General features: G+C 47.1%; 2 protein-coding genes across 4 annotated transcripts in view; one reads left to right on the top strand and one right to left on the bottom strand.

Annotated features, from left to right (window-relative positions):
- The window catches only part of ccar2 (cell cycle and apoptosis regulator 2), a 30,884-nt gene extending 24,146 nt beyond the window's left edge, over positions 1-6,738 (bottom strand). Inside the window, exon 1 of one of the 3 annotated variants that reach the window (XM_060908820.1) lies at positions 6,687-6,738. In XM_060908820.1, coding sequence (XP_060764803.1) covers positions 6,687-6,723 — 37 coding nt within the window. In that variant the 5' untranslated portion in view covers positions 6,724-6,738. Of the gene's footprint in view, positions 1-3,168; positions 3,227-3,796; positions 3,834-6,686 lie in introns of those variants that run through there. The other 2 variants (XM_060908822.1, XM_060908821.1) reach the window with 2 other exon arrangements.
- The window catches only part of ddx56 (DEAD (Asp-Glu-Ala-Asp) box helicase 56), a 42,544-nt gene continuing 23,251 nt past the window's right edge, over positions 2,864-22,156 (top strand). The window contains exons 1-3 of the mRNA XM_060908823.1: positions 2,864-2,931; positions 6,340-6,501; positions 15,510-15,664. Coding sequence (XP_060764806.1) covers positions 2,875-2,931; positions 6,340-6,501; positions 15,510-15,664 — 374 coding nt within the window. The 5' untranslated portion in view covers positions 2,864-2,874. The remainder of the gene's footprint in view (positions 2,932-6,339; positions 6,502-15,509; positions 15,665-22,156) is intronic.

Genomic DNA, 22,156 nt, shown 5'->3' with positions numbered 1-22,156 from the left:
GTTTTCTATGGGTGAAAGATCTGGACTGCAGGCTGGCCAGTTCAGTACCCGGACCCTTCTTCTACGCAGCCATGATGCTGTAATTGATGCAGTAATGTGGTTTGGCATTGTCATGTTGGAAAATGCAAGGTCTTCCCTGAAAGAGACGTCGTCTGGATGGGAGCATATGTTGCTCTAGAACCTGGATATACCTTTCAGCATTGATGGTGTCTTTCCAGATGTGTAAGCTGCCCATACCACACGCACTAATGCAACCCCATACCATCAGAGATGCAGGCTTCTGAACTGAGCGCTGGTAACAACTTGGGTCGTCCTTCTCCTCTTTAGTCCGAATGACATGGCGTCCCTGATTTCCATAAAGAACTTCAAATTTTGATTTGTCTGACCACAGAACAGTTTTCCACTTTGCCACAGTCCATTTTAAATGAGCCTTGGCCCAGAGAAGACGTCTGCGCTTCTGGATCATGTTTAGATACGGCTTCTTCTTTGAACTATAGAGTTTTAGCTGGCAATGGCGGATGGCATGGTGAATTGTGTTCACAGATAATGTTCTCTGGAAATATTCCTGAGCCCATTTTGTGATTTCCAATACAGAAGCACGCCTGTATGTGATGCAGTGCCGTCTAAAGGCCCGAAGATCACGGGCACCCAGTATGGTTTTCCGGCCTTGACCCTTACGCACAGAGATTCTTCCAGATTCTCTGAATCTTTTGATGATATTATGCACTGTTGATGATGATATGTTCAAACTCTTTGCAATTTTACACTGTCGAACTCCTTTCTGATATTGCTCCACTATTTGTTGGCGCAGAATTAGGGGGATTGGTGATCCTCTTCCCATCTTTACTTCTGAGAGCTGCTGCCACTCCAAGATGCTCTTTTTATACCCAGTCATGTTAATGACCTATTGCCAATTGACCTAATGAGTTGCAATTTGGTCCTCCAGCTGTTCCTTTTTTGTACCTTTAACTTTTCCAGCCTCTTATTGCCCCTGTCCCAACTTTTTTGAGATGTGTTGCTGTCATGAAATTTCAAATGAGCCAATATTTGGCATGAAATTTCAAAATGTCTCACTTTCGACATTTGATATGTTGTCTATGTTCTATTGTGAATACAATATCAGTTTTTGAGATTCGTAAGTTATTGCATTCCGTTTTTATTTACAATTTGTACTTTGTCCCAACTTTTTTGGAATCGGGGTTGTAAAAAAGTGATAGAGCCATGCTGGGAGTATGAGACCAAAAAGGGCAAGGGATTTGGGTGGAGGGTGAGGGAATGGGTACAGGAAGCAGGCTTGAAAGAGGGAATGGTTAGCCTGACAGTAGCTATATCACCAGTGCCACCTTGGTTATTCCCCCTACCTTTAGTGGATATGAATATATTGGAGTATGCAAAGGAAGAACAAGAGAAGCAGTATGTGGCTGGTTTTGCATTAGACCATATTTTGGGTGCATATGCAAGTCACGTCCAGGTTTATACAGATGGATCAAAGGATCCTGCATCTGGGAAAACTGCAGCTGCTATGGTTGTGAAGGGGATGGGTGTTAGTGCCTCCTGGATGCTGACAGATGAGGTGTCTGTGTACACCACTGAGATCATTGCCATCATTAAAGCACTAGAATGGGTTGAAGAGACTGGGCAAGTGAAGGTGTTAATATGCTCTGACTCTGCAGCAGTGTTGGGTAGCATACAGTCACATAGATCCTGTAGACTGGATTTATTATATGAAGTGTATTTATGCCTATATAGGCTGGAGCAGAGAGGTGCCTCTGTATGTTTCTTATGGATCCCAGCTCATGTGGGGATATGGGGCAATGAAAAAGCAGATGGACTTGCAAAAAAAGCCCTAGAGAGACCAGATCCACAGGTCGATATTAAGCTTGGGAGAAGGGAGGTAAAAGTTTTTATTAGGAGGGCCTTGACAAGGCAATGGCAGACCCAGTGGAACACAAGTCCCAAAGGCAGGCACCTGTACAATATCCACAGAGAGGTTGAGAGAAGCCACAGTAGGAGGGTGCAGGAAGGATGAAGTCGTCATTGCCAGGCTTAGAATTGGTCATACACTGCTGATCAGCACCCAGTGCAGGATTGGTAGGGCAGAGACAAGAAATTGCATATAGTGCCCAGATCAAGAGGAAACGGTGCAACATGTATTGCTTTTATGTCCTAGGTACCAGTGGCACAGGGAGTAGTGGGAAAATAAATTGCAAAGAGCTGGATGCTCAGACTTTAGTCTAACTTCAGTTCTGGGATGAGGAATAAGGCCAGGGGAACTGACCAGGTTCCTCAAGAGTGCAGGACTATACGTGAGAATTTAAATGCACTTAAATGTAGGGAACTGTCGGTGTCGGTATGCGCCTGAAGGTGTAACCCGCCATTAACTGAAAGAAGAAGATTCTTCTTTGTTCATTGCTGATTTTTTTTTAATTGTTCACTAGTGAGGGTGGCACGGTGGTGTAGTGGTTCGTGCTGTCGCCTCACAGCAAGAAGGTCCAGGTTCGAGCCCCGTGGCCGGCGAGAGCCTTTCTGTGCGGAGTTTGCATGTTCTCCCCGTGTCCGCGTGGGTTTCCTCCGGGTGCTCCGGTTTCCCCCACAGTCCAAAGACATGCAGGTTAGGTTAACTGGTGACTCTAAATTGACCGTAGGTGTGAATGTGAGTGTGAATGGTTGTCTGTGTCTATGTGTCAGCCCTGTGATGACCTGGCGACTTGTCCAGGGTGTACCCCGCCTTTCGCCCGTAGTCAGCTGGGATAGGCTCCAGCTTGCCTGCGACCCTGTAGAAGGATAAAGAATGAGATGTTCACTGGTGGTCGTGTGGGTGCCTATGCATGCTTTACATCACAAGGCGCATGCGCACGTTACACGTGTGTTAACATGGCGACCGAGAAACTGCAGTTTCATGAGATGGGTTTAGATGACCGTCTTTTAAAGGTATCATTTATTGTATCTAAGAATTTAACGGGTTTTTAATTATACACGGGCAAACTAATGATGCTGTTTTCAAAATAAATCTTGTAAATCGTAAATGTTCTCGACTGCGAATTCGTTAGCTCTGTTCGGCTAATCTCTTTGATTCGACTGTTCTTGAATCGGTTCAAAACGTGGGCTTAGTAACTTCCGCTACTTAGAAAGTATTTAACTGAGGTAACTATGTATATATACACATACCCAGTGGGTTGGTTAGTGAAATTGTCATTGTCATCTGTACCCGCTAATCTGCGGCCTATAAGCTCCTTTTCCAGTAGCTTCCCAGTGGCCAGCTCTTAACAAGTTCAACAGAACTGCAAAGAGACCAGAAATCAACATATTTATCAAGTTTTGTGATGGTAGCTAAATACTAGCCATGCGAAATGCTTGCTGGAATCTGATTGGCTGGTGGCGGCACGCCACTCAAGTTTGTAGAGATCAGTATAACAACTTTCACTTTCAGATTCGGTGTCGGCTAGTCCATTGGGGCAGGTGTGGGAGAACCAAGATGTTGCCCAGTTGTCGGAGTGTTTGCGCTACCCTGATTAGTTTCCGCAGCGATATTATTGCACCAAATTGTCAAAAATTGGCCCTACAAATGTAGAAGTGTACCCCTTTACTTCACTGTACATGTTTGTATGATGTTGCTTGTCTAGCCTGTGGAAAAGCAAACCGCTTCTTAGAAGGTTCGCAAGTTGAACCAACTCCAAACTGGCACTTCGCTTGTGTTAGTGGAACAGGGTTAATAGCCCATTGGGGCAGGAATCATGCTGCCCCGTGTTTGGGGAAAACAACAAACAAACCACCACTAGATTGGATCATTCTTTACCTTTACCTAGTCCCATCCTCATGCCTGAGGGTCGGGGACTATGGTGGCATCCAGTATCAGCCTCTTCCACTCCCTCCTGTCTCTGGCTCTGTGAGAACGCTCTGCCAGTGATGTGCCCATCCAGTCTCGGATGTCGTCACCCCACCTCCTTCGTGGTCTCCCACGGCTCCTCTTACCATTGATGGTCCCTTGTAATGTGTGAGTGGTGACGTTACCCGCTCTTGTGACATGACCAAAGTATTGGAGTTTCTGCCTTTTTATGATGTTAAGTAGCGTTCTTCCCACTCCCAGCTCTTCTAACACAGAGTCATTTGTGCGATGGTCAGTCCAGCTGATACACAGTATCTTCTCCAGGGCCTGGATCCTGCGGATGTCACTGGCGTGTAGAGTCCATGCCTCACAGCTGTAGGTTACCACAGGCCAGACAAGAGTCCTCAGCACTTTCAGTTTAGTGGCTGTCTTGAGGGCTCTGTCCTTCCAGATTACGTCTAGACTTCGGAGGGCTGCTCGAGCTGTTCCTAGATGTATACTGATCTCGTGGCTACAGCTGGCTGTTTGTTCCATTGTGGACCCCAGGTACTTTAAAACTAGAGACCTGTTGTAATTGTTCTCTTCTGCAGGTGGATGTTACTTGGGTAGGTTCCTTGGTTACGGTCATCACTTTGGTCTTTTTGGTGCTGATTTCCAATTGGTACTCACTAGAGATGCTGTTTGTGGAGTCCAGCAGTTCCTGGAGTCCTTCCGGTGAAGTAGCTATCAGTGCTATGTCATCGGCAAAGCGAAGGTTGTTGATCCTGCCACTTACATTGACACCAATCGTGGGCTGTTCCTCCACAGATTCCCTCATTACAGCCTCTGAGTAGAAGTTGAAACACATTGGCGACAACAAGCAGCCTTGCCTAACCCCCTTCCTGACTTCAAACCACTCTGTTAGGTCATCTTCTACTCTCACTGCAGCTTGCTGATCCCTATATAGATTGCGTAGCAGCTTTACCAAGTGCCCTGAGACTCCCATAGTTTCCATCACCTTCCACAGGGTTTGATATTTAACTGAGTCAAAGGCTTTCTTGTAATTGATAAAGGCCATAAAGAGCTGCACGTTGCTTTCCCTTGCTTTTTCCATCATTATCCTTAGGTTAAAGATCTGGTCCCTTGTACCCACTCTCTTCCTAAAACCCATCTGCTCCTCAGCAAACTCCTGCTCTGCCACTCTCTCCATACGCCGAAGGAGGATTCGGAGGAGGACCTTACTGACATGGGATATTAGGGCTATAGTGCGGTGTTCAGAACAGTCAATGGTGCCAGGTACCTTGGGGATAGTGATGAAGACAGATTTCACCCAGTCAGATGGCCGCTGTCCAGTGCTAACGATCTTGTTGCAGAGTTTACACAGTAGCTTAGGTATTGTTGGGTTACCAGTCTTCAGTAGCTCTGCAGGAATGTCATCTACACCTGCTACCTTGTTCTTTGGTAGACATTGGATTGCTTCTTCCACCTCTGCCTCCAGGATTTCCAGGAAGTTGTCACTCCCATCTTCCTCTTGTGTGCTGTGGTTGTCTCCATCATCTGCATTGTCACTATACAACTTCTCGCAGTACTCCTTCCATCTTTGAAGAATGCTTTGTAGGTTGGTCAGTATGCGGTTATCAGCTGCTTTAATGTTCCTTTGTCTAGGTTGAAAACCTCGCCGCAGCTTCTTGATAGTGGAGTAAGAGTTCCTTAAGGTGCTGTTGCGTTGCAGTCCCTGTTCTATATCGGCACACTGTTCTTCTAGCCACTTTGCCTTGTCGTTCCTTGCTTTGGATCATTCAAAATACCTGAAACGTTTTCAATATGGCAGAGTAATTCAGTTCATCCAGTCATGTTTGACACCATGTTTTGGCAGGCGGTAGCTGATCTTGGATGGGCCAAGCCAACCCTCATTCAAGAAAAAGCCATTTCACTTGTACCCCTTTACCACCAGTTCAGTTTGAGGGCTGATTCAGAGCTGCTGTCTCATCTTGAACCGATTCTTCACATTTCAACAACCAAAGAATCAGCTTTCGGCCAGGAAAACCAGTTCGAGAGTGGCACCAAAACTTTGCTGGTCGAGAACCAAGAATCGCTTACGTCAGGGGTGAGGGGCGGGATTATTGTGACGAGTGTTGGACTAGTCGTGTTTGGATGCCAATGTTGGCTTGCAAAGTCAGGAGCAACATTTGTAGAGATGATGTGGCCTGCCATGATGATGATGGTGGTTGTTGTGTTTAGTGTTGGCATTGCTGGGAAAGCAGAGACACATTACTTCACTGTACATGTTTGTATGATGTTGCTTGTCTAGCCTGTGGAAAAGCAAACCGCTTCTTAGAAGGTTCGCAAGTTGAACCAACTCCAAACTGGCACTTAGCTTGTGTTGGTGGAACAGGGTTAATAGCCCATTGGGGCAGGAATCATGCTTCCTTGTGTTTTGGGGGGGGGAACACCACTAGATTGGGTCATTCAAAATACCTGAAAGGTTTAATATGACTGTGTCAAACATGACTGTATAAACTCTGTTTTGGCAGGCGGTAGCTGATCTTGGATGGGCCCAGCCAACCCTCATTCAAGAAAAAGCCATTCCACTGGCTCTTGATGGGAAGGATCTGTTGGCCAGAGCTCGGACTGGTTCAGGGAAGACTGCTGCCTATGCTATGCCTCTGATTCAGCGGATCCTCACCGCTAAGCAGGTAGGAAGCGTCCCTTTCATAATCGGTGAGCTCGACTACCAGGCGCTCGAGTGGAATTAAGTAAGGGAGCATGTGCTGATAATTATTTACAATACACTGCAATTTTCAAAATGACTCATTAATGTAAATCTCAATTTAATTGTCTGAAATAAGTCGTATAATTGCCAGTGAGTTACTGCACTTACCGTATATACAGTGGTGCTTGAAAGTTTGTGATCCCATTAGAATTTTCTAGGTTTCTGCATAAATATGACTTGAAACATCAGCTTTTGACACAAGTCCTAAGAGTAGATAAAGAGAGCACTGTTAAACAAATGAGACAAAAATATTATACTTGGTCACTTAAGGAAAATGATCCAGTATTGCTTATCAGTGTGTGTGTGTAAACCTTTGCTTTCAGTATCTGGTATGACCCCCTTATTTTATTCTTCTAAACCATCCTTTGGTACAATGACTTGTGTGCTTGGGGTTTCATGTTAATGGCAAAACGAATCCATGAATTAAAGGCGTCGTGCGGTAATTTCAGCAATCAGGCTATATCATGTGTCAAAATGTCGGGTTTGGTGGGTTATTCAAGCCCCTCGGTTTCCCGCGATCTCAGTGTCACGATGCGCCCACTACAAGCATTTAAAGTTGATGCGCACAGCCGAATTTAGGCAGCCAGCCGTTAACTAGGTCAACTTATGTGTGACGTCATACCAGTAACCTCCCTTGGGTGATGCTGGCCTGTCGCCATGTTTTCTCTATAGCGTGCGTTTACCAGAGTTGTTTACATTGCGGATTTTGTGGATTTATTCAGTTTGTGGATAGTTTTGAACACTCAAAACACTATGAAATGATGTATTAATATTCTGTGATACAAAATGCCTAATCGCTGTATTGTGTTTGGCTGTAACAACGAGCCCCAGCCAGGAATTGCCTTACACGAATTTCCCACTGACAAGACAGTTCAAGAAGCATGGAGACGATTTGTTTGTCGGACCAGAGCAGGGTTGTTTATAATGTCTGCTTTCCAGCTTCCCAAGCCACCTTTACTAGCTTTTTAAAAACATTTTCACAAAACTCCAATTAAACCTCCATGATCTTGCAATATTATGTACAACACCCCATGTCGCTTTTAATAGGTTGTAGGGAGAATCGCGTGTGGGTGGAGCACAGAGGACGGCAGGACAGAGATCAGGTTTGTCTAATCGGCTTTATTGCCACACTTTTCAGGGTTACAATAATGTTCGAAAATAGCGAGAGAGAGAGACACACACACACAGCGTCTCGTCCGGGGCTGACCTCCTCTGCTCTCGCTCTCCCTCCTTAAATAGGGCGGTTTACTGGGGAGAACACACAAAACACAGGTTAATGACACTCAGGTGAAGCGATTCTGCCACTTACCTTCCCCAACTCCGCCCTCCTGTCACAGACCGGTGCTTGACCACGCCCCTGCTGCCACATACCCCCACCGCCCGACTCAGGCCGGGCGCCCGTCCGGCCCGCAGCCGACTCCCCCCCCCCCCCCCCCTTGACGGGAGAGGAAGTCCGCCACGACCATCTGCGCCCCCGGCCTGTGGACCACCTTGAAGTTGAAAGGTTGGAGCGCCAGATACCAACGGGTGATCCGTGCGTTGGCATCCTTCATGCGGTGGAGCCACTGGAGGGGCGCGTGGTCCGAACAGAGGGTGAAAGAGCGCCCCAGCAGGTAGTAACGGAGGGCGAGGACCGCCCACTTGATGGCCAGGCACTCCTTCTCGATAGTGCTGTAGCGCCCCTCACGCACTGACAGCTTCCGGCTGATGTACAATACTGGGCGGTCCTCTCCCCCCACCTGCTGGGACAAAACGGCCCCCAGCCCTCTGTCCGACGCATCCGTCTGCAACAAAAAGGGGAGAGAGAAGTCAGGGGAGTGCAAAAGTGGCCCCCCACACAGTGCAGCCTTTACCTCAGAGAAAGCCCGCTGGCACTGCTCCGTCCACTGGACCGGATCTGGCGCCCCCTTTTTAGTGAGGTCAGTCAGCGGGCTGGTGACGTCCGAATAATTAGGTATAAACCTACGATAATAGCCAGCCAGCCCCAGGAACTGTCTCACCCCCTTTTGGTCTTGGGTCTCGGGCAGGCCGCAATCGCTGCTGTCTTATTAATTTGGGGACGCACCTGCCCGTTACCCAAGTGGAAGCCCAGATACCGTACTTCCACCCGCCCAATCGCACACTTCTTCGGGTTGGCAGTGAGCCCCGCCCGCCTCAGCGACCTAAGGACGGCCCGCAGGTGTTGCAGGTGCCGCTGCCAGTCATTACTATAAATGATGTCGTCTAAGTAAGCGGCCGCATAGGTGGCGTGGGGCCGGAGGATCCGGTCCATCAGCCGCTGAAACGTAGCGGGCGCCCCAAACAGCCCAAACGGAAGTGTGACGAAATGGTGTAAGCCGAACGGTGTGGAAAAGGCCGTTTTTTCCCGGGATAATGGAGTCAAGGGGATCTGCCAATATCCCTTCGTCAAATCCAGTGTCGAGTAAAAGCGAGCCGTGCCTAGTCGATCGAGCAGCTCATCAATACGAGGCATTGGGTACGCGTCGAATTTAGACACCGCATTGACTTTTCTATAGTCCACACAGAACCGGACCGAGCCGTCGGCCTTGGGAACCAAGACCACCGGGCTGCTCCAGTCACTGTGGGACTCCTCGACGATGCCCATTTCGAGCATGGCCTGAAGTTCTTCCCGAACCACCTTTTTTTTGTGTTCGGGTAATCTATAAGGACGGCTACGCACTACCACCCCCGGGGGCGTCTCTATGTGGTGTTCTATGAGGTTGGTGCGTCCGGGCCGGGGCGAGAACACATCCGAAAACTCGGCCTGCAACTGGGCGACCTCCGTGAGTTGGGTCGGGGAGAGGTGGTCTCCACAGGGGACCGGAGAGGTGCGAGATGCCAATGACCCTTTTTGGATCTCCGGCCCCAGCTCCGCCTTCTCCGGAACTACCGACACCAACGCCACGGGGACCTCCTCATTCCAGAGCTTCAGCAGATTGAGGTGGTAGATCTGTAGCGCCCCCTCCCTGTCCGTTCGCCTAACCTCATAGTCGACGTCCCCGACTCGCCGTGTGACCTCGAAGGGCCCTTGCCACTTGGCGATTAATTTGGAGCTCGACGTGGGCAACAGGACGAGTACCTTATCTCCCGGAGTGAACTCTCTAAGGCGCGTGCCCTTGTTGTACAGGCGGGTTTGCCGTTCCTGGGCCTGCCGCAAATTCTCCTGAGTTAAGTGGGTGAGCGTGTGGAGTTTTGCGTGCAGATCCATAACGTATTGAATTTCATTTTTGCTCTGCGAAGGTCCCTCCTCCCAATTTTCCCGCAGTACATCTAAGATGCCGCGCGGCTTACGCCCATACAGTAATTCAAATGGGGAGAACCCCGTGGAGGCTTGGGGGACCTCTCGCACTGCAAACAACAAGGGTTCGAGCCACTTATCCCAGTTACGTGCGTCCTCACTTACGAATTTTTTGATAATATTCTTGAGGGTGCGGTTGAACCGTTCGACTAAACCGTCCGTTTGTGGGTGATACACGCTGGTGCGGATCGGCTTAATACCCAGTAGCCCATACAGTTCGGCCAGTGTTCGTGACATAAACGAGGTGCCTTGATCAGTCAGAATCTCTTTCGGGATTCCGACCCGGGAGATGACGTGGAAGAGGGCCTCTGCAATACTACGTGCGGAGATATTGCGAAGAGGCACCGCTTCCGGGTATCGCGTTGCATAGTCCACCAGAACCAATATAAAGCGGTACCCTCGTGTTGACCGATCTAATGGCCTGACGAGATCCATCCCAATTCGTTCAAACGGGGTCTCGATTAATGGTAGGGGGCGCAAGGGCGCTTTTGGAATGGCCGCTGGATTTACTAACTGGCATTCGCGGCACGCCGTACACCACTTACGGACGTCGCCGCGAATCCCCGGCCAATAGAATCGGGCCATTATCTGGGCGAGTGTTTTATCCTGCCCGAGGTGTCCCGCCATGGGATTAAAGTGAGCCGCCTGGAATACCAATTCCCGGCGGCTCTTTGGAATTAACAACTGGGTGACACGCTCCTTCGTCTGAGTGTCCTGCGTCACTCGGTATAACCTATCCTTTAAAATGGAAAAATAGGGGAAGGTCGGGGTGGCATTCGGCTGGAGCGTTTGACCATCGATTACTCTCACTTGGTCAAACGCGTGTCGCAGAGTTTCATCTCGCGATTGTTCCAGTGGGAAATCCGCGAGGGATTCCCCAATAGAAAGAGGAGGAGCCGGGGGCTCCTCACTCTGTCGCGGAGATGACGTAGACGGCTCTGCGACCGCAGCTCCAGCCAAAACGACACCGGGACCCCCCCCGGCTAACCGGCAGGACCCACTCTTTACTAGGTGTGCCATCAACCCCCGGAATCCCGGCCAATCAGTCCCCAAGATTAAAGAGTGGGTAAGGCGAGGATTAACCGCCGCCTTCACTATAGATTTGTTCCCTCTGAAATGTATGTGGACCGACACCAACGGGTAGCAGTGAACATCCCCGTGCACACACAACACCTTCACCCCTTGTGCTCCCCCCAATGCCTCGTCTTGCACCAGGCTTTGGCGGATCGAGGTCTGGTTGCAACCCGAATCCACCAACGCCTGATAGGTCGCCCCTTGTACACTTACCGGTATGCGATATGCTCCGGCCTGATCGAGGGCAGCCTCTGGCGCGTCGGGGATCCGCACCACCGCCCCCACCTCCATCGCGGCACACTGTTGCTGCAGGTGGCCCGGTTCCCCGCAGCGCCAGTAAAACCGGCCCGGGCCTCCCCTCTGCAGCTGTGGATTGAGGGTCACTCATCTGAGGGGGGGGGAGAGACAGACACAGAAGGGAAAAACGGGAGGGCACCACGGGTGCGGCGGGCCGGCTGGGGTGGGGCCGGCCCCCGCCTCCGTGGTGGGGGAATGGGGCGAGGACGGGACACGGGAGGAGGGGGAAGAGAGAGAGAGAGAGAGAAGAGGAGAGAGAAGATGACATCCGTTGTCCTGCCGCCGGGACAGCCGCCAGATGATCCTCCGCCAGTCCTACGGCCTGATCCAGCGACGCCGGGCGGTGGCACTGGACCCACTCCGCAGTTCCGGCGGGTAGGCGGGCGATGAACTGCTCCAGCGCCACCTGGTCGATGATCCCCTCGGCGTCGCGATCCTCAGCCACCGCCAGCAGGCGTCCCGGAGCTGCTGGCCGAACGCGAACGGGCTGCCGACTTCCTCCATTCGCAGCGCGCGGAAGCGCTGGCGCTGCTGCTCCGGCGTGCGCCCCACGCGCTGGAGGACGGCCCGGCGAAGGTCGGCGTAGGCCAGCCGGTGGTCGGCGGGGAGCTGTAGTGCGGCTAACTGCGCCTCTCCCGTCAGGAGGGGGAGGAGGCGCACCGCGCGCTGTTCCATCGGCCACCCCGAGGCTTCGGCGACCTGTTCGAACAACGCGATGAACGCCTCGGGGTCGTCCTGCGGGCCCATCTTAGTCAAGGTGATGGGAGATGGGCCCGCGGCCGAGGCGCTGGTGGACCCCGCCGACGCGAGGAGGCGCCGGAACGCCTCACGGTCTTCCTGTTGAGCCAGCACCAGGGCTTCGAAGCGGCGCTCCTGCTCCTTCCGGAGTGTGACGAGCGCCTGGTGCTGGCTCTGCTGAGCCGTGGCGAGGGCGTGGACCAAGTCCGCGAACGGGGAGGATTCCATGGGGCTGCAGGACAGGTGCTCCACGATCCCGGGTTTCGGCACCACTGTAGGGAGAATCGCGTGTGGGTGGAGCACAGAGGACGGCAGGACAGAGATCAGGTTTGTCTAATCGGCTTTATTGCCACACTTTTCAGGGTTACAATAATGTTCGAAAATAGCGAGAGAGAGAGACACACACACACAGCGTCTCGTCCGGGGCTGACCTCCTCTGCTCTCGCTCTCCCTCCTTAAATAGGGCGGTTTACTGGGGAGAACACACAAAACACAGGTTAATGACACTCAGGTGAAGCGATTCTGCCACTTACCTTCCCCAACTCCGCCCTCCTGTCACAGACCGGTGCTTGACCACGCCCCCGCTGCCACATAGGTCTAAGATCATCATGGGAGAGCAAAATAGATCTATAGACCCTTTTCAGTCACGTGACCTTCGTAAACGCGACCACCATTTTGGACATGTAGCGGACTTCGACTCGAATTGGTTTGAATGCGAGGAAGGTGACAAACGGAGAACATACAAGAAAAAGGAGCGAGATGCAGAAAACACCTTCGCTATCCAGCGACGTAGGGCATTTACAGGGCGAGCAGAGGGAGAAATAACAACAGTAACGACACATTAGCAACGCCGTACAGAAATAACAGTTTATGGCACAGACCCTTTCAGTTCTCGCTCATCTAGCTGCTACAATGACTGCTTAGACTGCAACAATAATACCTAACACACATTTAAGTATCCGTCGTAAAGATGTGAAACTCATCGAGTGACGAGTGTGTTCATTGATAAGCTAACACAATCTAAAAGTAGACATACCATCACACTGCCCTGGCGCTGTGTACAGTTTCCCTTCTATGGTTTGTGCACTCACTATTTGCCATTACTTTCTCCAACCGTTGTTACAGATTACAGGGAACGGCCTGGATTTAAGAGATGTTCCTCATATTTTGAACACTTATTTGTAGGCAGTGCTTAATTTGTAAAGTGGGAGGTCCCGGAGCGCAGAGGATGAGCGGCTCCGGTGCGGAAAAAAAGAGGGGGGCGCGGCGTTGCGCTTCTGGGCATGTTTTGTAATAACACTGCAAATTAAGTTCATCTGCAGATATTTTGTGGATGTCGTTTCATGAGAGAAATCACCAACAATACAGATATCAAAATCAGACATTAACACTAAATAAACTTGCATTTTTTTATTTAATTATTATTATTATTATTTTTTTGTTACATAGTCAAAAGGGGTGTCGGATCACCGGATCCAGTGTAAATAGCTGCCGGAGGCAACGCCTGAGGTTCCGGAGCGCGCTCCGGCTTGCTCCCCCTCAAATTAAGCGCTGTTTGTAGGACACTGCCTCTGATCTGTCCTACAGTCTACCAACAGCAAAGGAACACAACGCTAGCTAATGTCGTTAGCTAATAGCTACTACAGAAGAACAAAGAGGTTACAATGGGTTATTTTAGCCTATTTGGTTACACACTCGCCGCCACAGAATGTTAACAGCAATGTAATGCCTTTTCTGGCTAATTTTATTCGTCTTACCTCCAACAAAGTGGTCACTACACAAGCGTTGGTGTGCCGCTATCCATCTTCTCCATCGGTCAGCATCTACCGGGATCGGATAAAATGATAACCCTTGCCTTGTTTGTTGATGGTTACTACATCCAGGTGCACAACAATATAGTGGCATGATGGAAGTCTTGCTGAAAATAAACACTTTCTTTGCTGCCGTTCCTCAATGCTGGCTGTGGTAAACTACTGGTAGTACATGTCCAAAGTGGCGGCCGCGTTTGTCGTGACATCACGTGAAAAGGGTCTATAGGATAGAAACCAAAAGGCCAAGGTGATTTATGCCATAGAGCTGCCTTTAACTAATAATTATCACTTATTACTGACGATTGTACGTTTACTAAACAATACAATACAAAGCTCAATACTCTCAGCCTATAACATACTGAATATCAAGTTAAAATCAACCGCAATAAAAGGAAAATGATGAAAACTGGAATATCAAGGGGTCTACTGTATCAGAAGGCCCACTGCATTTCGCGAGATCGCAAGCTGTCAAGTTGCTAGAATTCAATCTTTCTAGCTATACTTTCACCCCCTACAGCTATCAGTATTACACATAATCATAGATTAATCACACAGCATTCGAATTCAAGTGAAAATGGTCTTTAAAAATACACACAAGTAGTGATTTAGTCAGAGAAACCAACCAAAACAAGTCTTCAAGTCGCCGGTCTTCTTCATTCTCGTCTTCATTTCTGTCGTCGTCAGAACTGTCCTCATTTCCTTCTGAAGATGAGCGCTCAGGTTCAAATCTGTAAGGCTGGATACCACCAGGACATTCAGCTGTCAAAACCTCTACTTGTGGGCCATTTTCTTCTTCTGTATCGGTAAAATCAAAGCTAATTTCCTCAGCATCGCTCCTATTTTCTGGTGTGTCCGCCATTGCAACTGCACCGAGCGGTTACTGGTATCAGGGGTGATAGCGTTCCAGCGCCGCGCCGGATTTCCGGTGTACCGTGGCTGGGGAAAAAAAAAAAATCTAGTTCGCCCATTGTCCTGTGTCATTCTGAGATGCGCAGATAGACAGTAAAGGGAATTCGGAATTCCCTTTACTGTCTATCTGCGCATCTCAGAATGACACAGGACAATGGGCGAACTAGATTTTTTTTTTTTTTCCCCCAGCCACAGTACGCCGGAAATCCGGCGCGGCGCCGGAACGATATCACCCCTGTGGTATGACGTCACGCAGCTGTTCCATTGACCGAGAGGGGGCGCTGCGAACGCGGGATATTTCAAGTGATGGGCATGACCAAATAAGGACCGATTACAACCGCGGGAAGCTTTTGAAAAATCGACGGTCAATTTATTTCGAATCTCGAAAGCATTCTGGTGCAGAATAATGCAACTTTTATCGCCACTGCGTGACGCCTTTAAGACAAATAAGACTAGTTATTCAATTAAGACCAAAGCAATGTTGCTGTGTTAAAGTAGGACTCGCTGAATTGGCTCAGCTGGCATGTACGTTGGTTCTGTTTGCTACGTAGTAGGCCACAACCTACAGTACAACGAGCCCTGCCTGTTTATAAAGTACATACAGTAAGTAATGTGAAGTTAAACAAAAAAAATTACCGTACAGGTAAAACCAGTAAAGTTTCATATGCTATTTTGTAAATTATTACAAAACCTAAGATCCTTACTGTGCCCTGTTAATTTACTACCTAAGGATCATGGCTGTTTAATGTTGGAGTAACAGAGGTCGGAGGGATTTGATGATTTATGTTGTCTTATTTCTGATAGACGGTGCGAGAGCAGGCAGTGCGAGCTTTAGTCCTCGTACCCACCAAAGAACTGGGACAGCAGGCACAGGCCATGATTCGCCAGCTCACCGCCTACTGTTCCAGAGATGTTCGTGTGGCCGATATCTCAGGCAAAGCAGAGTTATCAGCGCAGAGGTGAGTGCAATTAAAGAAATTCTGTAACTTTCATATCGTCACTGTCGGTTCAAAACCTGCTATGTGACAATTTAGGTCAATTCTCAAGGATGATTTTTTTGCAATTTACACTAATATAATGCTGCAATTAGCTATTTTGATGGATATTTAACTGACCAAGCTAATAATAGAACAACTTTTACTGGCTTCTCAGCTTATTTCAGAGTTTTATTCAGTTTTTTACGTCTCCTGTAAAAAAGGAAAAATGTCACATAGGTTTTGACCTGACAGCGACGATATTCTGGAAAATTGATTATTGATCAATCTACATGTTATAATGTATGGTTCATTTATATCTAGATATCGCCCGTTGACTATCTACGGAAGCCGAGAGAGGCCCTTTATATAATATTTTTTTAATTAACCTTGTTATCCTGAGATAACGACATAATTAATTCAGGATCTCGAGAAAACAACACAACTAATTCGAGATCTCGAGAAAACAAAACCATTATTTCGAGATCTCGAGAAAACAAAACAATTATTTCATGATCTCAGCTGGATCACTGTATCTCCGTCGGTAGAGACGAAGCCGGGCCAGTCTTCTGCGGAGGTGCCGCGGACTAATTTTGAAATTATCCCTTATTAAAAGACTTGATGCAATCTCTCCCTATGTCAACCCCTGATCAAAATATTGCCTTATTAGGTGATCGATTATTCCAGACATTCTATTGACCAAAGTTGCGTCTATACAGAATGAGAAATAGCCCCAAAGTCAGCATATCACAAGTCTCTTGGCCAGCGCTCGAAACTAACGGTGTCCCGATGTCCCGGGGACCATAAAAAATGTCATCGGGACACAAAATTATCATATCTGGGACAATCCCGGGACAATGGAAAAAAAATAGATCTAGAAAAAAAGTTCTGCATTAAAGGTGCAATACAAGATTTTGGAATAACGGTTCCCGCAAGCCATATTTTGAAAAGAAACACTCCCACCCTCCGCGTCTCCACCCCCCCCCCCCCCCCCCCTTATAAAGCCTGAGAAATTCCGGCTTTACAATGGGTGTCTATTGCGTTACACACTAGTGGAGCTCGTTAAGTTAGAGTGTAGAGAGCTTGGAAAAATAGCTCAAACTTTCTCATTTAAACTGTGTTTTCAGCCCCAATTTTCACTCCACACACATAATTTTCTCAAAAGTAGTAGCCACACTTGTCCTGATTCACACAATGTGTCTCCCTGAGCGATAGGATTTACAGTTTTTGAATGAGAAGCCTGAAAGTAACGAGAGCACAGCCGCGCAGCCCCATAGACTCCCATTATAAACGTGGCAGAAAAGTCACTCGTTTTTAACTCGTTCTAGTGACCTCATTTTTTACACTACAGACAAAAAAAATTACATCCGTGTGTTCAGGAGAGCCTTGTGGCGCTCACTGTGAAAGAATTTTGTGAATATCTCCTTCCGTTTTCGTGTAAATCCCCATTGTTTGGAAGGAGCGCACTGAGAGAATCCTGCGCTCTGTGTGACACTCTGCTCGCTCTCACACACACACAGAAGGGCCGGGCTGCTCGCGGGCTTCAGTCTGATTGACGTGTCAGTATCCAATCATTTTGAGGTGGTACCTCGATATGATTGGATGGCGTTTTTCCTTTATTTTACACTGTAGACTGGATTAAAATATTTCGTTTTTTGGGTCAAACCTTCTATTGTACTGCTTGCAACATGGGTGTGCATTTCATCCATTGATGGTATGGCTGATGGCTTTCAAAACATCTCTGAATGGGGCAACAGGTATATTACATAAAAATGGATAACGGTAATGGTGAAAATGATAAGTTGGCCTTATATATGCCAACAGATATTCAAGGTATAAGTAGATGAAACAAACATAAAAGGGGTCTTATTTTCAGCTAAAGTGTACTGCAAATGTAGGGAGTTGAAACATTTTCTGAATGAGCTAGTTGGCCCCTTTAAATAAACAGGTATCTATTCATACAGTGAGATCGCCAAAGTTTAATAAACTGAAAATGCAATAACTGTAATTTTGAAGTAGATGATGTATTGGACATGTGTCACTTGTGTTTTGTGACTTATTGTAAAAATGATATAAAGGGTTCAAAATCGTATAGTTACAAATATAATAGTAACTTCATATGATAATATTAACCACTGGTTATTTCAGAGAGGAAAAAATGGGGACACTATTGCTTCCATTCGGGACAATACAACACAGAATTTGGGACCACTGGGGGACACAAAGAAAAAAAGTTAATTTCGAGCCCTGCTCTTGGCGCACCTGAATGAACCATTTCTCAGCTGTTTTCTCGAGATCATGAAATAATTTTGTTTTCTCGAGATCTCAAATTAGTTGTTTTCTCGAGATCCGGAATTAATTATGTCGTTATCTCGGGATAACAAGGTGAATAAAAAAAGGATTATATGAAGGGCCTCTCTCGGCTTCCGTAACTATCCCACTGAGAACCCATGTTCAAAGTCGAAGCTTTTCATAATGTCTTTGAAATCTGAACTTTGGTCATAATGTATTGTTTCTTTGTAATCTTTAGTTGAGACAAAGTTAATTTTCACTTGACCATTCTTTTTAAACATAATCAAGTAGTGCTCTCTAACGCTTCTCTCCCTCGCACGTGCTACTCAAACCTGCGGCCATGTTTTCACTGGTAGCGCCAAACAGTGTAAAAACGCCGCACGCTTAATAATCAGAAAACGCGTGTGAAACCACCCACCTATGTTCAAACCTCACCAACACTCACTCATATTCACAAAATACTGCTCTTTGAGCAGATTGAGGTCTATTAAAGGATCCTAAAATGCTATATATACAGTCTACATCCAGCTCCATTTTGTACATGATTCTGAAACAACTAACCTTTTCCAAGCATAAAACTTCGTGTCTCGGCTGTCTGATTATTCATCAGAAATGGAATGAGTGAAACTGGTGCCGGTTCCTCATCCAGATAGTTCACCAATTCGAAGGAAATCCACTTGTGTGTCGAATAATCTGTACTACATCTCCTGGAGTGTACGTGGGTTTATCTCGCAGCTTCCGCTCATGCGCAGTCTTACATCCGGGATTCCCTGCTTCCGTGCGCAAAAACAAGAGAAAGAAACAGCAGTGTTTCACTTTAGCTCTAAGTGTAGTTTCAAAGGCTGGTTCAGAAGTTGCAACTAGGAACCAAAATCTAAGGATGTAGACGCCACTTAACTTTGCTTATTATTTGGTTAAACTCCATCCACTAACGTGACTTCCCCTTTCACTTTGCAATGCTAGCAATGGCTCCACCCCATGAGCGTAACCTTTGCTATGGAAAGTGTTGGATTGATGGAAGGATGGTGACCCAATATGGAGGTTTTGGAAACCTTTGGAAATTTTGTGTTCTAACTGCAACTGATGATGAAGAAATTATGCCAATTGTAAGAAAATGTAAAAACAAAACCTCTGCAGACTGGAATGATATAGACATGTTAACAGTAAAGACGGTTATTGAGGGAATTGTGAAACCACTCACCCACATCTGCAATTTATCTTTTCAATCAGGTACATTTCCAGACAAAATGAAAATTGCAAAAGTGATACCATTGTTTAAAACCGGAGATAGACGCCATTTCACAAACTACAGGCCTGTTTCTTTACTCCCCCAATTCTCCAAAATACTCGAAAAACTTTTTTCAGATAGACTGGACAAATTAATTGAAAAACACAACCTCCTTACGGACAGTCAATATGGATTCAGAACGGACAGATCAACATCGATGGAACTGATAGAGGAAATCACAAACTGTATAGACAATAAAAAAATAGCAATTGGAGTATTTGTGGACCTAAAAAAAAGCATTCGATACCATTGATCACAGTATATTATTCAGTAAACTAGAAAAGTGTGGTGTTAGGGGAGTTGGGTGGAGCTGGCTGTCGAGCTATCTATTGCCGCTTTTCCACTACCAATGCGGCGGAGTTGGGCTGAGCCGTGCGGTGCTGAGTCGTGCTGAGTGGGGCTGTTGGAGTTGCATTTCGACTACAACTGCGCTGAACCGTGCTGGCTGGAAGTGGGTGGACACATTGGGTGGAGTTAGCGAAAGTGGGTGGACGTCACGTGATGTTGTTAGGCGGCGTAAACAGTGACATCAGTGACCTTTTAAGCGGTAGTCTCACGACCCGGATAGTAAACAATAAACATGGAGTCGTTAGTGTTGCTGGTCTTGGTGCTGTGGCTTGTTGTCACCGACAACGCCAACAGATACTGGCAAGAGCGTATAGATGAGGCGAGGCGCATAAGGCTTCAGAAAGTCTCATAATTCTTCTTCTTCCGGGTTTACGGTGTTTACAGATCCCAGCGTGCTCGCGGGGCGTGTGTGGGCATGTGAGGACACTCCTCCTCACCAATCAGTGCACAGGGGAGTGTCTCCTCACGCCCCTAGCCCCACTCGGCTTGGTTTGGCTCGCTTCAGCCCTACTCCAAAACCGTGCGAGTTTTGGGTGCTGAGTAGGGCTGAAGCGAGCTGAGTTGTGCTGCTCTGAGGTAGTCGAAACGCGAGCCGTGTCGGGCTGAAGTGAGCTGAAAAAGGGTAGTGGAAAAGGGCCATAAGAAACAGGCAACAGTTTGTGCAGATAGGTGACCATAAATCTGATTTCATGAACATTACATGCGGGGTACCACAGGGGCCAATATTAGGTCCGAAATTATTCATATTATATATCAATGACACATGTAGAGTTTCTCAAGTACTGAAATTTGTTTTGTTTGCAGACGACACCAATATTTTTTGTTCCGCTGAGAATTTGCAGCAGACTTTGGAGACAATCACAACTGAAATAAATAAACTAAAACTATGGTTTGACAAAAATAAATTATCATTAAATCTAAGCAAAACAAAGATCATGTTGTTTGGGAGACACAAAATGGATTGTAATGTAGAATTGATAATAGACAATACTAAGATAGAAATGGTACAGGAAATTAAATTTCTTGGTGTGATTTTGGATCATAAAGTCTGCTGGAAACCTCATGTAGGATACGTACGAGCAAAACTGGCAAAGTGCTCGGCAATTCTGTGGAAAACAAAACGTATTCTTGATTGCAAATCTTTGCATACTCTATTGCTCGTTATTTTTGCCATATCTGACTTATGCTGCTTTTCCACTACAAACGCGGCTGAGCCGTGCGGTGCTGAGTCGAGCTGAGTGGGGCTGTTGGAGTTGCATTTCGACTACAACCGCGCTGAACCGTGCTGGCTGGAAGTGGGTGGACACATTGGGTGGAGTTAGCGAAAGTGGGTGGACGTCACGTGATGTCGTTAAGCAGCGCAAACAGTGACATCAGTGAGCTTTTAAGCGGTAGTCTCACGACCCGGATAGTAAACAATAAACATGGAGGACATGGAGTCGTTAGTGTTGCTGGTCTTGGTGCTGTGGCTTGTTGTCACCGACAACGCCAACAGATACTGGCAAGAGCGTATAGATGAGACGAGGCGCATAAGGCTTCAGAAATTCTCGTAATTCGTAATTATTCTTCTTCCGGGTTTACGGTGTTTACAGATCCCAGCGCGCTCGCGGGGCGTGTGTGGGCATGTGAGGACACTCCTCCTCACCAATCAGTGCACAGGGGAGTGTCTGCTCACGCCCCCAGCCTCACTCGGCACGGTTTGGCTCGCTTCAGCCCCACTCCAAAACGGTGCGAGTTTTAGGGGCTAAGCAGGGCTGAAGCGAGCTGAGTCGTGCTGTTTTTTGGTAGTCGAAACGCGAGCCGTGTCGGGCTGAAGTGAGCTGAAGTGAGCTGAAAAAGGGTAGTGGAAAAGCGCCATTACTGTGTCGAAGTCTGGGGAAACACCTACAAAACCACTCTGCAGCCGATATGTACAATACAGAAAAGAGCAATAAGGACAGTAAACAAAACAGGATACAGAGATCACACAAACTCACTATTCATAAAATCACACGTGTTGAAATTTATGGATCTGGTCAAATTCAGAACAGCACAAATAATGTACAAAGCGAGAAATAATCTATTGCTGAAAAATATACAAGGAATGTTTAGTGAGAGAGAGGGGGGATATAATCTAAGGGGAGACCTAAATTTTAAAAAACCAAAGGTTCGAACAAATATGAAAAGCATGTGCGTATCGAGCTGTGGGGTGACTTTATGGAACAGACTGGAGACAGAAATAAAACAAAGTGCAAATATAAATCTGTTTAAAAACAGGTGCAAAAAATATTTTTAAACAAGTATATAGAAGAGGAAGTATATTAACGGAGGATGATGAGGGATAAATAGAATAGGGTTGATTGTTATATTAGAACTAACTTGGTATATGGTATATATTTATTTATGGGGATAGTTTATATATTTATATTTACAGGGATAGGTATGTAGTAGATATTTATTTTTGTAATTATATATTTATATAGATATTCATGAAGTGTATATGTGGTATATATTTTTATAGGTGTATTAATGTAGTTAGGATTTCGGGGTAGTTAAAAAGGGGTGGGAAA

Source organism: Neoarius graeffei, chromosome 25 (genome assembly GCF_027579695.1).
Source record: "Neoarius graeffei isolate fNeoGra1 chromosome 25, fNeoGra1.pri, whole genome shotgun sequence".
Classification (NCBI taxonomy): Eukaryota; Metazoa; Chordata; class Actinopteri; order Siluriformes; family Ariidae; genus Neoarius; species Neoarius graeffei.
Note: the sequence above shows the minus strand (reverse complement) of the source record. Positions and strands in the feature narration are given on the sequence as shown.